Here is a 15,888-nt window from a genome sequence, read left to right on the forward strand (position 1 = left end):
ATCTCGGGAAGCACAGAAAGAATTCTGCAGCCTTGTTCTCTGAGTAACACATACCGAAGCCAGTGAGCTGGCCCCGCTTACTGCAAATATTCAAGTCCTCTGTGCCATTTTCATTCCATTGCTTTTTTTTTTTTCTTCCCCACTTTTAAAATCCCCCGAATGCTTTTTATAAACTCACATAAAATCTAACGTATTTTGCACGTCTCTGATGCAGAACCTACCTGGCACTGGGGAAGTGCTTAGCATTTTCGAGAAGTCTGGGAGGACGTTCGGGAAGGGGATGCTGATTGTGCTTCCACTGTGGGGGCTAGAGAAGCCGCTTGACGAAGGTGACACGGAGGCGAAGGAACGGTCTCCTTCAGAGGACCTCTTTTTCTCTGGAAGAGGCGGCTGAGCATGCAGGTTCCCTCCGTGGTGCTGCGGAACCGCGCTGTTCTGGCTGTTGTGCCCGGAGGCCACTGTAAGAAAGTTCTGCGTCAAAAAGCCATTGTCCTCGGCACTTGCCACCGACGCGCTCATGGTTTTAGGAGAGATGCTAGTATTGGCTAGGAAAGTAGCTTGTTTCTCCTCTCGGGGGGAGCTGCCGCCCCTGCTGCCCCCGCCATAGCCCAGGTAAGCCCGGGCACTGCCGCCAACAGCAGGTTCTTGCTGCGGCTCTGCTGGTGAATTCTCCAGGCTGCTCAGGGTGATGACCTGCAGTCCTGGAGTCTGGAAATGAGACAAGAGAGAGACGTCTTGCACGGCGTTTGAGAAGTCGGAGGGCACGAGGTAACCCGCTGGCGGCCTGCTGTTGCCCATCGAAAGCTGGAGCGACGGGGAAGCTTTGGGGCTGCTTTCAAGCCAAGGACGTTCTGTCGCAGAAGGGCTGTCGGAAAAAAAAAAGCCAAAAATTGAACACAAAAATAAAGCGAAGCCAAATCATTCCCTTAAAACATCACTGTACAACCCGTACTGCAGCGATCGCTGAAAGCAATGAATTGCCTCGCCCAGGACGATGCCCTTTGACATGTGCAGGACTGGGTGATGCGGCTGCATCAAGGGGTTCCAGCCCCATCCTGATCACTCATTTCATCCACCTAGGTCATTACTTTCTGCCTCATCTCGCCTTCCACCTAGCCACGCTGATGGGACAGTCTCTGAGCTCGCACTGTAAACCAGGCCATCAAATTAATCACAGTTAGAAATACTCCTCCTTCCCCCTGTGTGAGAGGGTCACGTTTAATATGAATCAACCCAGTGAGGCTGTTCACAGCACTGCTTCACACACAGTGAGTGGTCCTGGAGATCTCTATGGGGTGAGCTGAAGTGCTACCTGGAAAAAGAGCAGCAGGAGGCAAGAATTTCTTAAGCCGAATCTGCCATCAAAGGCAGAGGTTTGTGGAAGAAAACTGACACTGACACAGCAGTTCTTACATGCACAGTCTCTTACGTTCATTGAAAAAGAAAAAAGAAAAGAAATGGGCTAAGGAGATAGTTGTGCACCATCACACAATAAATGAATAACTACGATAAGAACACAGTTCACAAGACCCAACTCTTAGGCCAGGTCCCTTTTAATATAATTCGTATTAAAAAAGGAAGGAAGACAGGTCCAGCGGTTAATTTGTTCGATGATGGAATTGCTTTGATTGATAGAATTAAATATCTCAACAGTAAACATTAGATTTTTCTACCAGGTAGCAGTTCCACCTGCTCAAGTGAAGAATAACAAATATCCTCCTAAGCAAGACAACCTCAGCTTCTGATGAAACCATCTGATAAAAGTCTAAATTGTCTCCTTGCTTCTAGAACTGAAATGCCCTTAGACTGTAGCTGGAAAGCATTACCAGCAATATCAAATGTAGAGAGAACAAACTCATTGTGAGATACAAAGGGAAAAGAGATGACATAAGATATATTAACAAAAGAAAGGATTTTTAATTAAAGGGAACTGTGAAAACAGATACCAGTAGATTTGAACAGAGCGAAGTAGAAGGGCCATAACGAGATGGAAGGGAAGCAAATGGAAGAAGGTGCCACTGCAAGAAAAAAAACGCCACAGCTGTAGCTGTCTGCTAGATGAAATGCAAAACGACAGAAAAAATATTTGGAAAGAAGGGAACAGAATTTTCTAGATAAAATTTGAAGTACGAATGTAAACTTGATAATGACTATGTTGCCTGGTAAGCTTTTAATTCATATCCACTTACTATGAAATGTTACATTGCCTCCTCCTCAGAAAATACTGACATACTTTGTTCAGTCTTAGGATTCACATTCATAATCACAAAACGAAAACATTCTTTTGCAGTCCAAGTACCGATTGAAAATGAAATCAATTAGATGGGAAGATAAATAAAAGATAAATAGGTATCAACATAATTGAAGTCCTCACTGAGAGTCTGACACACCAACCGACAGCATTCCAAGTACTTAGTGTGAAAAAGGAGCCAATTATCCAAGAACAAGAATAGGATAGTTAGCCACAAAGGAATGTTGTTGCAGAGTGATAGAAAAGGAAACCTACCCGCTGTAACATAACACCTCACCTATTAAGTAAATAAAGGGCACAGCTAATGACTGACCATTCATTGTCATGGTCTTCTGAAACTTCTAACAGTAACCTGGGTCTCCTTGCTGCTTTGCTGTGTTTCCTGTGACTTCTCATCTTACGCTATAAGCTCCTTGGGACACGGACTATTCTGTAGATTTATACTATTCAAGCTCTGGTCCAGAGCCCTACATGTTTACCACAATACAAATATGAAATAATAAAATCTCTCAGCCTGCTAAGCAGCTGAAAGGGAGTCAGCTATTCACTACCAAAACCAAATCCTCTGATATTTTACTGACTTGAAACGCATACACTGCGGTGAAAAGAGTGTTCCCTCTCTCTCATATATGACTTATTCCAATGTGAAATTTCATTAAATGCTTTTCAGTAAAGCACTAGAGAAGCTGGTTAAGCACACAGGAAAGCATGTATGAACTTGTGCTAGCACATAATAAAGTAATGGAGCTATTAATTCCTATTTATTTTTGTATTCCTGTTTATCTTCAAAGCTAATTGTGTCCCTGACATATAAACAACATCTGTGTATGTGGTAAATTCCAGCTGGTGGACAACATCATCATCAACTATCACAACCACACTCAAAAGTCCTTGGACAAATGCTCTGCAATGAAGATGAAAGCATAACATCTTGGCTGAAAACTACAGTTATGAGAACTAAACAATACGGTAGGAGAATCTTTTCCTACCTTTCTCCCCCTGGGATAGGAGTGTTACTGGAAACAGTACACGAAGATGCAAAACAGCGCTGAAAGGAGGGATCTGTCTGCATGTTGGCCCTCAGCAAAGCAGGGTTAGTGCCCACAGTGCTGTCAGACATCACCATGGAGTGGTTAATGGCTTCCGTGTAACTTCGAGATTCTGCAGCAAAGGAAACAAAGTAAAAGGCAAGTTAAAAAACAACTCACATTTTTATGGACCTTGTACTGAAAGGAGTGTTTATAAACCAATCTGTTTTTCTTTTAATAGGACTATAAAGAAGAGGTTTTAGTTGTTTGAGCAGTAACATTTTATTTCACAATGTTATGTTGATTGCTGAAAACATCCAGCAGGACAAATGGCAGAGGGAATAAAGATTACAGAATTGCACTACTCAAACTATTTGATCAGTTCTCCGGGGTACATTCTCTAGCCCTAAAGATGAGAGCAGACCCATCTGTTCCAAGTTGGTTTGCATTCCGCAGTCCCGAGTGCTAAATGGGGTATGCCTAGTCAAGTGTCCACTGTCAGTGTGCACTTAAACACCGAAGTGATAGAAAACTGGAGTATTAATTCAGCCCACTGCCGAATGGGGCAGGGGACCTGGTGGAAAATGACATGGAAAACGCTGAGGTGCTCAAAACCTTCTTCACCTCAGCCTTTACAAGTGAGCCAGGCCTTTGGGAATCTCAAGCCCCTGAGACCACAGGAAAAATCTGGATCAGGGAAGACTTACCCTTGGTGGAGGAGGACCAAGCACTTAAACAAACTGGACAGATGTAAGTCCACTGGGGCCTGACAGGTTGCACCCGCAAGAGCTGACGGAGCTGGCCGATACCACTGCAAGGCCACCCTCAATAATCTTTAAAAGGTCACAACGACTGGGAGAGATTCCCGAAGACTGGAAGGGAGCAAGCGTCACTTCTACCTTCAAAAAGGACATGAAGGACGATGTGGGGAACTGGAGGCTTGGCTAGCCTAACCTCAGTCTCTGGGAAGGTGATGGAGCAACTAACCCTGGAAACCATTTCCAAACACGTGAAGGAAAAGAAGATGATTCAGAGTTGTCAGCATGGATTTACGAAGGGGAAATCATGCCTATCCGCCCTGATAGCCTTCTCAGTGAACTGACTAGTTTAGGGGCTAAGGGAAGAGCAGTGGATGTTGCTTATCTTGACTTTAGTAAGGCTTCTATCACATCCTCATAAACAAGCTGACAAAGCATGGGTTGGGTAAGCGGCCAGTAAGGTAGACTGAAAACTGGCCGAATGGCCGGGCCCCGAGGGTGGTGATCAGCTGCACCAAGTCCACTAAGAGGCAAGTCACTAGCTTTATACCCCAGGGTTGATACTGGGGCCAGTGCTGTTCAACACCTTCATTAACCACCTGGATGATGGAACAAAGTTTCATCCCCACATCTGAAGACAACTGAAAACTGTGAGGAGTAGCTCATAAACCAGATGGTCGTGCTGCCATGGAGAAGTGGGAGAAATGGGCCAAGAGGAATCTCAAGAAGTTCAACAAGGCGAAATGCAAAGTCCAGCACCTGGGAAGGAATAATCCCAGGCACCAGTACATGCTGGGGGCCAACTGGTTGGAAGACAGCTCTGCAGAGAAGGACCTGGGGGTCCTGGTGGGCAGCAAGCTGACCATTAGCCAGCAATGCAGCCTCATGGCAAAGGCGGTCAACAGCATCCTGAGCTGCATCAGAAGGAGTGTTGCCAGCAGGTCAAGGGAGGCGATCTTTCTACTCTGCTTAGCACTAGTGAGGCCACATCTGGAGCGCTGTGCCCATTTCTGGGCTCGCCAGTACCAGGGAGACGTGGCACAAGGCCACAAAGATGCCCGCAGCATTGCTGGGACTGGAGCAGCTTTCAAAGGAGCAAGGGCTGAGAGAGCTGGTGCTCTTCAGCCTGGAGAAGAGAAGGCTCAGGGGTGACATTATCAATGTCGACAAATAGCTGAAGGAGGGAATAAAGATGAGGGAGCCAGTCTTCTCACTCTTCTGCTTACACGAGGAGAAAAGGACAAAACTGGGGTTGAAAGGCAGCTGAGCAGCACACAGCAGCACCCGGTTTAGCTACGAGTGCAGCTACAGATTTCAGGTGTGACTTTGTTCACACCACACAGACAAAAAAGTAAAGCGCCTGTAAACTTTTCTTTCCAAATAGCGTGCCAACAGCATCAGAGTAATTGGTTTCTAAATTAATTCAACTCTAAGCTACGTTCCACTTAATTATACTGGACATAAATACTACAGGATATAGTTAAAACACATGCATTTGGATGAGGAATAACGTGGATGCTATTACTGAAGAGCTTTATACAGGAACAGTTTAATCCCCTTCTTTACAGGTACATTTTAATAACCAGTCAAGCTCTAATGAGGATTACATTTGATTATTCTGGTATAGTCTAAAGCAATCCAACACCTACTCACATAAGCCCAGGTTCAATGGCATTATTTTCTACCACAGAAAAAGCCATGCCCTAAGATACCGCAAATGCCTGTGCATCTGAATAGCTTCATACACCTGAATAGTTCCATTGACCTCAGCACTTGCAGGACTGGAACCCAGTAAGATGATCACAAATGAAACAATCTCTAATTACTGTCTCTTGAGTAGATACACTCCAAAAGATGGAGGGAGAAAAATTACAGAAGAAAGCTGCGGAACAATTCCAGCCCTACAAAGAGTTAAGATCATATTAATGCATCTTTTCCATAAGAAAATATTCGTAATGTAAAAAGGAGGAAGGTTCTCACTATTTCTGTGAGCGCCACTGAAACAAGACTGAATAAATCCTTTTCCCTTCAATTCATGGCAGAGCTGGGCTCTGCTATTATTTGAAAGAGGAGGGTGCAAGGTACTTGAAAGAAATGCCTGAGATAAGAAAATCTGCAAATCAGTGTCCTGACTGAAAACCATTTGAATTCTTCACATAGCACACATACTGTACAGAACAAACGTGTAATTGGATGAGGGAAACATTACAACATTGCAACACTGTCTTTTAACTATACCCATTACTTTAACTATATCCACACCAGCCATAAAAATTAACTTTAAGGAAATACTGCAGAAATGTGTGTGGTGTGGAAGAGCTAGAGAAATGTGAATCTGTATCTCTCTAATAGCTCAGATACATTACACTCGTTCTCATACTGGTGCAAACAGTCAGAAAAAGCTGGCTGCATAAACCCATCATTTAGGCCATATTCCTACTGAAATCAGTGGTGTTTGTTTACACAAGTATTACAAAGATTGACTGTTTACCCAAGTGTTATGAACACTGATGTTAAGCAATGATTTCAATACATAATAAAGTAGTATTACTTTGTCTTTACTATTATCTGAGAAAAAGCTGATTAGTTGAAGGCGGGTTGGTCAAACTAACGTTGTACGTCTCCTTCTGAAACAGCTTAAAATCTTCTCCCACTCCAATGCAATCTCAGCTATGTGCGTAAGAGTCAATCTAAAGCGTTTACATAGCAAAGTCCTCTCCTCCTCCCACCAATAACAGCACCTGCTTGAAGAACTGGACCAAAACTTGATTCTTCCCTGTTTCAGGCCTTGGACCATTGCTATCACCTTTAGAGCACCGAACGCTGCGTGATGGAAGGACCGCTGTCACAGCTGCAGCATTTCTTTTCATACCCAATTTTCACAGGTGTAAAATATTAAACTAAGAGTGAAAAGCCACTGGCAGCCAGGCATGCAATCTGCAGAAAGAACGTGAACTCTGTACAACTCTTCCCAGGCTAGAAACAAGTATATCTGAAAGGCACTTCCCATGAAAGCAGCTTTGTTTACATTTCAATTAAAAACAAGCTTGCTGAATATTTCAGCTATGTCCTCTCTATTGTCTGATGCAGAGTCCACACTCACCGGTCAGCTGTTAACCCTTTTATCTCACAGAATCATCTACTCAGTGCAATCTCATGGCTTCTACCAGAATTCTGTATGCGTGGTACAAACTTCCCTGGCATGTCTGCTGCAAAGCATCGGTCCTTCTTGCTGCAGGCCCCTACTGAATCCACGCCATTGCATCTGTGAGAACACTGACAGCGTAAAAAGTGCAGCTCCCTACTTAAAAGAAGTGACACGAGAAAACCAGGATCATTCGTGTTCATGTCTCTTCATGCACCCGGGTCAGACCTGCCTACCTACATTCACTATCACTGATCATCAACTTCACAGGCAGAACCTAAGAGAGGAGTTGGACTCCTTGCATCACATGCTACCGAAAAGTGACATTCAGGAAGAAAACTAATACTATTGTGCCTATATGCAAGGCAGAAAAATATCCAGCTTACTCTTCTACTGTCCCACTTGGCAGCAAAGGACAAATACTTGTAAAAGTCACAAGCTTCTTTCACTTTTAAGCAGAAACTCCTGGATGTGCCTAAGACACAGCTATATAAAGTAAGATGTTATAGATTAACTTTTATTTTAATTCACTACATCTATTGAAACAAAAAAGAAAAAGGAACCCTGAAAAAAAATTCCACCAAAAAACCCCAGAGTGGCTTAACCCAGCCATGGTCCAAATAAAAGATACATAAAAATGTTCCTTTTCCTCTTTCTTGTAGCAGCCGAAGGGCAAAATCACCTCACAGCTTTGGAGACAACGGTGCAACAATGGCAGGGAAGTGAAAGGAGCAGTCATTCCACTGTCAAACCTTGTGCTTTAGCAGCTTCTCATATATTCCATCTTCGTAGTCCTTTTTTGTGAGAAGGCGATAGCTAACCTGCATTGCATGAGCTTGAAAACTCCCGTCAAGATCCTCAGTTACACCTTTTGGGGAAAGGGAGCTCTAAGTCACTCCCAAACCCCTGAGCTGACCACCCCCGAACTATCTCAGGCCAGCCTAAAAGCTGAATGGGACACAGAAAAGCATATTGCTCTAAAGTAAGCCAAAGTAACCGAGCCACTGCCAGCCATAAAGAGCAGCAGAGGGATAAGGAGCTTTGTGCAATACTTTTAAATTTCACAGTCTATTTCTTGATCCACCCTTTGATGGCTTCAGCAATGACGAAAAAATCCAGCCTAACAAAAGAACTGCAAGAAGGCACAGCACACGCGGCTGTGAAACACTGCTCCTATCAACCCTCTCATTCAGAGGTCCCTCCGCTTCCACCTCTCGCTGTTCACATGAGCAGCTGATGAGCCCATTCCTTTAGACAGCTTTCCCGACAAACTCATCTACAAAGACAGAACTGAAGACATCTAGGAATGTAATGGAAGAATGTTCAGTATCTTCTCTACACAGCAGAAGTATTTTTTTGGTTTTGGATGGTTGCATCCCACTAAGGACTTGGTATTTCTCATTCTCCCAGGACTCACCTTGGACTTGTCCTACCAGACAAGCATTCTCAAGATCTTCTTCCCTTTGAAACATCTTGGAAAAAATGCACGCAGTGCTGCCCAGCATTCACCAAAAACTCCGTGGCACTTTGCAACTTGGCATCCAGCTGGCTCCAACTACCAATGGGAGTTTACGTTACTGCCAATGTAAACTCCACCACACAGCGCTGAGCTGTTCACTTCTCCTTCCCACATCTAGGGAACTGTAAGCGTTTCTACTACGATAGTCTCTGCTGACACAATTTTATTTCATCCAGGAGACCACGGGTCAAAAGATGGCCACTTCCCTTTTCCAATATTAAATTTTATTATTCATTAAGCAAGTTAGTCTGCCATTCACCTGAATGTCTTGCAGAAGATTTAGGCTCAACTCAGAGCTGACATGTTACACATAAAACGAAAGGTAAAGCAAGGATCGAAGAAAACCCTAGCCTTTAGTATTAAGCACCAGAACAACGTATCTAGATACACGGTGGATGGCTCCATGGCTTGAAATATACCAGTAAGACAAAAAGTACCGGATGAAGATCTTAAGCACATTTTATGAAAGAGGTTTGCTTAGATATGTTTCTTTCCAAACCTTAAAATCTACGAAGGGAAAAGAGTGGAGAAAGCTTTATCAGGGAAACAATCAATGAAAGCAAAACCACCACCAAGCAAAGTACAGAGCTAATGATACCGAGTGGGCACAGTTTTAGGTCTTCCAAGACATTCTGCCAGTATTTCAGCAAGGGAAATGTTGACAGAAAGATGAGTTGGAAAATCACAGTTTTGAAGAAAAAATTGGAGCAAGGAAGAGAGCTCCAGTGGAGAGAGGTACTGACGTGCAACATCCAGCGACAGCTCGTTTGACCGGATGAAGCGAAAAGGAGCACACAATTCCAACCGCACAGCCTGAGCACGGAGTGGCAGAGGCTTGTGCGACTACGTAAAGCCAGAAACCCTGGAAACAGTGAATTTCTGACAAAAGGATTTGGCTCCCTGGAGAAAGAGTCCCTCCAGCAGCTGACAGAGTGCCAGCAACAGCACTGGCACCGGTGAAGCTAAGGAGCAACTCAGCAACCTCCGCGGAATTAAAAACCCTGCGTATGGAGAAAGGAGACAGCAAGATGACCCACTTAAACCAGTTAACAACCTAACACCTTTCCAAGTCAATTAGCTTGCTAAGGTTCACTCTCTCTCCTGCTTTTCCAAATGCTGAAGTGCCAAAGTTAGTAAGAGACACTGAGCTAATGCTGAAACTCTCTCTTGCTTTCAGTCAGTGTGCAAACTATTGACTTCACCGAAACTCTGACCTTTTATACTTGCTATATTCTGCTTTCAATTTCACAAAAATAGTGAACCAAATTATTCTCTTCCATGAAACCTGTCAACTTTGGTCCCGCTGTTCCTTCCTTTCCACGGAATATGTGGAAATCTATGAAAGATGCTTAAGATCTTGGCTTTTATAATTTCAGCTGCCAGGGAAGAGAATACCTTTATTACCTCTTTTTGCATAGTATATGCTATCCTTTCCAACACGAGTTGTTCCACCTCTCATTCAGGGCTAAATTCCCCTAAGCTGTTGCTGCTAGCCAGCTTCCACCATTATTTCCTAAGTGTTTCAAACACAGCTCTGAGAACAACACCTAATTTACTGTATTACTGTTTCTTTTGGTTGGGAAGAGTTAAAACACAAGTAAGCTGACCTAAGCCATATACACTGAAAGCAAAACCCTTAACAGCCCCAGGCAGCAACAAAACACCCTCCTGTTCGTTGTCGTCAAAAAAGAAGTTAATGTTCTTCCCATTTTTTATAGGATAGATTTGGAAGGTTTATATTTTAGAAAACAGGTATCTGTTAAGAAACTTTCGTAATAACATCTTGTAGACTGAGATAACGATTGTCATCATTAGCTAGCTTGTTATTCCAGCAATCTCCCCCCAAAACCCGCAGCAACCAAATGCTGAATCAGGCCCTTGTCATTTGACCCACCGTAGTCACCAAGCTATATAAAGTCTCCACTGCCACGGAGCTCTGAGGAAGCATGAAAATCTACAACATTTTCTATAAGTGTATTTTATAAATAAACTGGATTTTATACTATAAGATTGACTAATCTAAGCAGATTGACTATCTGACTAGCCAGTTTACTGACTTTGACTATAGCAACAGAGCCCCTGCTTTTCCCAGTATTTCTTCAAAAGTCTAAATTATTTAGAATAAAAAAAAAAATCCTAAAATACTAAGAGAGTTTTTACCTTCTTTTCACGTTTTTTGCTTTTTACTTCACCTTAGACAGCAAAAACAAAGGCATACAAACTAAGGTATAAAGACCCTGTTTTGCTCAGATTAACTCCCGCGCAACTGAATGTTATCAATTAGCAAGGAATTTGGAAGTCCGCCTTTCTAATTTTCTTAAGAAAATCTGAGAACTTAAAATAAGGGTTGATGTCCATACCAATGATTCTGCTTCATTGAACCACACTAATAACTAGGAAAGGGATAATATTAAGCCCACCTTTAAGAATGGCAATAACGAGTATCGGGACCTTGGTGAACTTGAGTGAGGACTGGACCAACAGAAATCCTAAGATCAACATGAAATACAAAAAATCTGTATCTGGGGCAGAACAAGACCTTGCAGCAATATGGGTTGGGATCCAACCAGTAATTAGCAGCCCTGCTGAAAAGGATCAGGAGTTGCAGTGGGTATCAGGCTGAAATAGACTCTTCACTTTGTTTGCATCCCAAATCAGGCATACTGAGCTATAGCAGGACGAACACGGCCAGCACATTAAAGGAAGCTGGTTATTACCCCTCTGTATATGATGCTGGGAAGGCTTCACTTGGAATACTAAACTCAGTTTTAGGCCACCAGTTCAGGAACATGAGAACCTGGATGGGACCCAGTGGAAGGGTACCAAGCTGACCAGGGGCCTTGCTCACACAGCCCATGACGACAGGATGATGGAGCCGGGATTGTTTAGTCTGGAGAAGAAAAGCAACTAGGTGGGGAACCTAAAAGCAGCGTAAAACTACTAGAAGAGGGTCTCTTCTCTGCCAGAAGAGACAACAGAGCTGAATTCTTCTCAGTAGTGACAGACAAAAAAGTCTTGGGGAAATTCTCACTAGAAATCAAAAAGAGCTTTGTCACCATGGGCAGTGCAACGCTGGAAGAGGTTAACCAGGGTTGTGGTGGAACCTCCACCAGGAGGGGGTTTCCTGACTCAGACAAAGCAGGATCCAGTACTCGTAATGGTCCCGTTTTGAGTCACAGGTTGGACTACACAGCCCCTGAGGTGCTTCCCAAACATCATTTCTATCTTTCTACGGTAATGCTAATTTCCTCACGCTGAAGAGTCTTAACACAGTCATTTCCAAACTTTTTTAGTTGCATATGCCACCAGTAAGAAATTTTCGAGGCCACCCCCCCTAATACATGTATATTTATTTAAATATGAATTGTACAGATGTACTACTGAAGTTCTACTATTTTCTTCCCACACCCCAATGGATCGTCCTGTGCATCACCTGGGTTGCACACACCCCACTTCGGAGACCACTGGTCTAATTCACTAACAGAGAAAAAAGGCATGCAGTTGAGGGATAAAAAGAGGGGGTTTTAGGTTTGGGGGTTTTGTGTTGGGTTTTTTTAAATGGATGGAACAGGGGCAGTTTCTCTGCTGGCCTGGAATCCGCTGGTTTTTATGCACATCCGTAAACTCTTCTTCACGACTGCCTATGTTCTTTCAGAAGGAGAACATGTCATGAGTCAAAACCATGTACCATCACGGCAGCACCTGCAGTTCAGTTCCCCCGCTTTTCCAAACCCCACCAATAGCAAACAGATATAATAGAACAAATATTTTTTTCATGCTTGTGAAGGGAAAGACAAAGTCACTATTGCTTGGAGATCCTGCTCATGCCTGTCTGAGTGGGTCAACTCTCTCTGCAAGTATCCAGATCAGTCGGGCTGAACCTGGAGAAGCTATGAAGATGGTGGCTTTAGCATCCATCCACATACTAACCTCTCGGCGCTGGGAAGGGCAGCTTCAGTTGCTTCATTAAACAGTACTGAGAAGGATCTCGGTGGAATATGTATTACATGTTTGGCTCTTACAGAAAACACAACAGTGCGGTGGCTGACAACCTGGGAAATAAAGCAGCAAATCTAGAGAGGCGGTAAAGTATTTCTCAGAGACATTTATTTGGTGGAAGAAATAACACATTCGACAGTTGGAACCCAAACTGCTGGTAATTAAAGGTAAGCTACGCTGCAGTGCCGAAGGCTTCTAACTTCATGCGATTATTTATTGTGTGCATTTAGAAAGCGTTCGCTGTGTTTTGGGAACCTTTCAAATGTATTTGGGGAAAAAAAAAAAAAAATCCATTCTTGCCTTATGCCTAAAGAGGGCTGTAAATCACCCGTGTTGCCCCCGAGGACACATCCTTGGCGCAGCAGCCCTCCCCAGCAAGCACTGGGGGAGCAAGGCTGGCGCCTCGCCACCTCCACGGGAGATTCTCGCCTGCTGGCAAGATGCAGGACAAGAGTGGGTGCACACTGGGACATTCCTGCGCTCCGGCAACTTCTAGCTCCCATAACGGCCCACGGAGCCTCCTGCCAGCAACAAACAAACGCAGCCTCTGAAGCTGCGCCAGGGGTCAGCTTATCTCCAGGCAACCCCAGGATCAGGGAATTAATTGCACTTACCCTCTGCCCCTGTCTGCACAAGGATAAGTATCGAAAGGATGATTTACCAGACCCGGCTTTCCCCCACCCACAGTCCCTGCCCTGAAGATCTTACTATCCAGCTTCTTTTCTACTGAGGAAATACCCATTCCATTGACAGACCTCTACGCCGTCTGTCACAGAAGCTTGCTATCATACGTTCATTCAAAAATACTGAAATACAAATAACTCATACTTGCTGAATAGAATTTGCAATACAGCATCTTCAAAGCAGTAGCATTCTTATCGCGCCTTTCTGAAGGACTTTCTTATACGAATTTATTTTCCCAAATAGTCCCAGAAAGAAAAAAAAAGAAACTTCCCCAGGGACTAAAGCAATCAGTTGCACATGTCTTCTCATGTATTTTAAAAGATCTTGCAGATGCTCTGCTATTGACTTTAAGCATAGCTTTGCTGTCTTAGGAATGCAAATCGGCTGCAGAGGCATCTCCTCAAGCCATCCGGGTCACATGCAAACATAAAATGTGACATTTATTAAAACACTCTTTAGGAGAGAGAGCCACTGTCAGTCCATAATGCATAAACAAGAGCACTACTATTCAGCCTGTTAAGTACAGCAGACCATTCAGTAATATACAAAAACAAATCCAACCAAACAATTAGAATTTAATTATTAACATGCCTGCACTAAGTTTTTACCGCAAATTAGTTAAGTGGCTTTAGAGACAGCCAATTCCATTCTTATCGTGGTTTATCTCCTAGTGGAATTTCAGATATTCACATTGCTGAATACGACAATTTTCACCAAACTGTAAAAGTAAACTGCAACAGTTTTAGATGAGGAAAAAACCCCACTAGGCAACAGAAGCGTACAAACTGGCACCTTCAAAATAAATAGTAATACTTTTTCAGGCAGAATGCCCTGAAAGACCAAGCACCTTTCAAGAAAAGAGAGAGTAAAACCTCTGCCCTGTGCTCCAAAGTTCACTAGCTCCCAAAATTGCCTGAGATGTGGGAGATGCAGGTCCGGGTTGCCTGTGCTGAACTGAAAAATGCAACTCGTACCTACTGACAGATCCACTGCAAAACCAATGTAAAGGGGGCAAAGGTGGGGGTAGGGGGGGCAAACTGGAGCAAATACTGAGCGAACAGAGAAGGGAGTGAGCTTGGGGCTGACTTTCTGGCATTCCTGGAAAGCAAGCACCCAGACTCATCAGTGACATTTTCACTTTTGTGGTACGATCCTATCGACTCTTCCTAAGGCAAAAAAAGAGGGAAGAGGGAGTTTGAACTCCCCTTTTCCCATCTCGGTCCAGTTCCCTGGTGTCAGCAGGCACCAGAGAGGTCCGAGCGTGCAGCTTTCGATGCCAGAGGAGTATTTACCCAGCAGGAGGAACGGAAGCAATCAAACGGATGTTCAGACCTTTTCCAAAAGTCTCACTTCGGTCCTGCTCTTCTACCGTCAGAAACATTCTGCCTAAAGGTGACCCTCTTCAACCAGTTCACTCTTCTGGAGTCACTCGCCTGTAACCAATGGCTGAACCCAGCTCACGGCGGCCTGAATACCCAAAGTGAGGGCTGCTTTTTAGTTTTGAAGTAGTGTACCTAAACCATTTTAATTTTAGGACCAGAAAAGGAACCCGCTTTTTCAGAAGCTGCTTTTAATAATCTGGGATTGAAACAGGCAAAACCAAACTCAGTTCAGTCTATCTTCAGTGTTGCTCAGCGTCATGTAACGGGACTGAGAAGTGAAGCGATTAGGTGTTTTCTTGGTCTGTCTCTTAAGAACTGTGACTCAAGAACTCTCCTTTCAGGGTTGCAGTCCTCACACGAGCATCTGCTGCTACTGACTGAATAGAAAAAATTGGTCGCATCAAGGCCGAAAGAATCAGGCTCTTTCAAGTACTCTGGTGCACCCTGCGCATCGCACCATGCAACAGTTGGCTGCTCTGAGGCTGTATTCTATTTTGATGGAAAATTCACATCTGGAGTAAGAAAGCGAGAATATTTTACATGCACTGCCTGAATCAGAAGAATTACTCTGCCAGTGCTAGTTTTTCTCGTTAAACAAGAAAGCAGGAAAACGATGTGATATTCCTCGTTCAGGAAGGACTTATGTTTACTAAGTCAGTTCATTTTGCATGCTTTTGAAAGGAGATTTAATGCTGCTGTAACACTGCTAGGAACTCCTCGGGGGAGGAAAAAAGCATCAGCCTGGACAACGTTTTTGTACGTAGTCAGCAATTATATACGTTCCAGGCAGTCCCCGTTCCTTCTACTTTGAAAAAAAAAAACCCCCCCCCCCCCCCCCAAAAAATTGGAAGTCTTCTTCAGCAGAAGAATAACTTCCCAAGTTCACGAACCCAGCCCCCTGCCCTCCGCCGCCGACCGCAGAAAACAACAAAAAACCCCAAAACCTCCTCACGCTGACAGACCCCGTCGCCCGCGAAACCTTTTCAGTTTCTCGGAGGGCTCCGACCGTTTGCTGCACAACCGCAACCGGCGTTACTCGACCCCAGACACACAGACACAGACAGACAGACAGACACAGACAGACAGACCCCCCCCCCCCGGCGGGAGGAAGGCGGCCGGGGA

General features: G+C 44.1%; 1 protein-coding gene across 1 annotated transcript in view; it reads right to left on the bottom strand.

Moving 5' to 3' along the window:
* TNS3 (tensin 3) overlaps positions 1-15,888 on the bottom strand; it is a 118,689-nt gene that overhangs the window by 17,564 nt on the left and 85,237 nt on the right. The window contains exons 16-17 of the mRNA XM_010576755.1: positions 3,241-3,412; positions 222-865 (exon numbers count right to left, since the gene is read on the bottom strand). Coding sequence (XP_010575057.1) covers positions 222-865; positions 3,241-3,412 — 816 coding nt within the window. The remainder of the gene's footprint in view (positions 1-221; positions 866-3,240; positions 3,413-15,888) is intronic.

Source organism: Haliaeetus leucocephalus, unplaced genomic scaffold (assembly GCF_000737465.1).
Source record: "Haliaeetus leucocephalus isolate CR32 unplaced genomic scaffold, Haliaeetus_leucocephalus-4.0 Scaffold41, whole genome shotgun sequence".
NCBI classification, from domain to species: Eukaryota; Metazoa; Chordata; class Aves; order Accipitriformes; family Accipitridae; genus Haliaeetus; species Haliaeetus leucocephalus.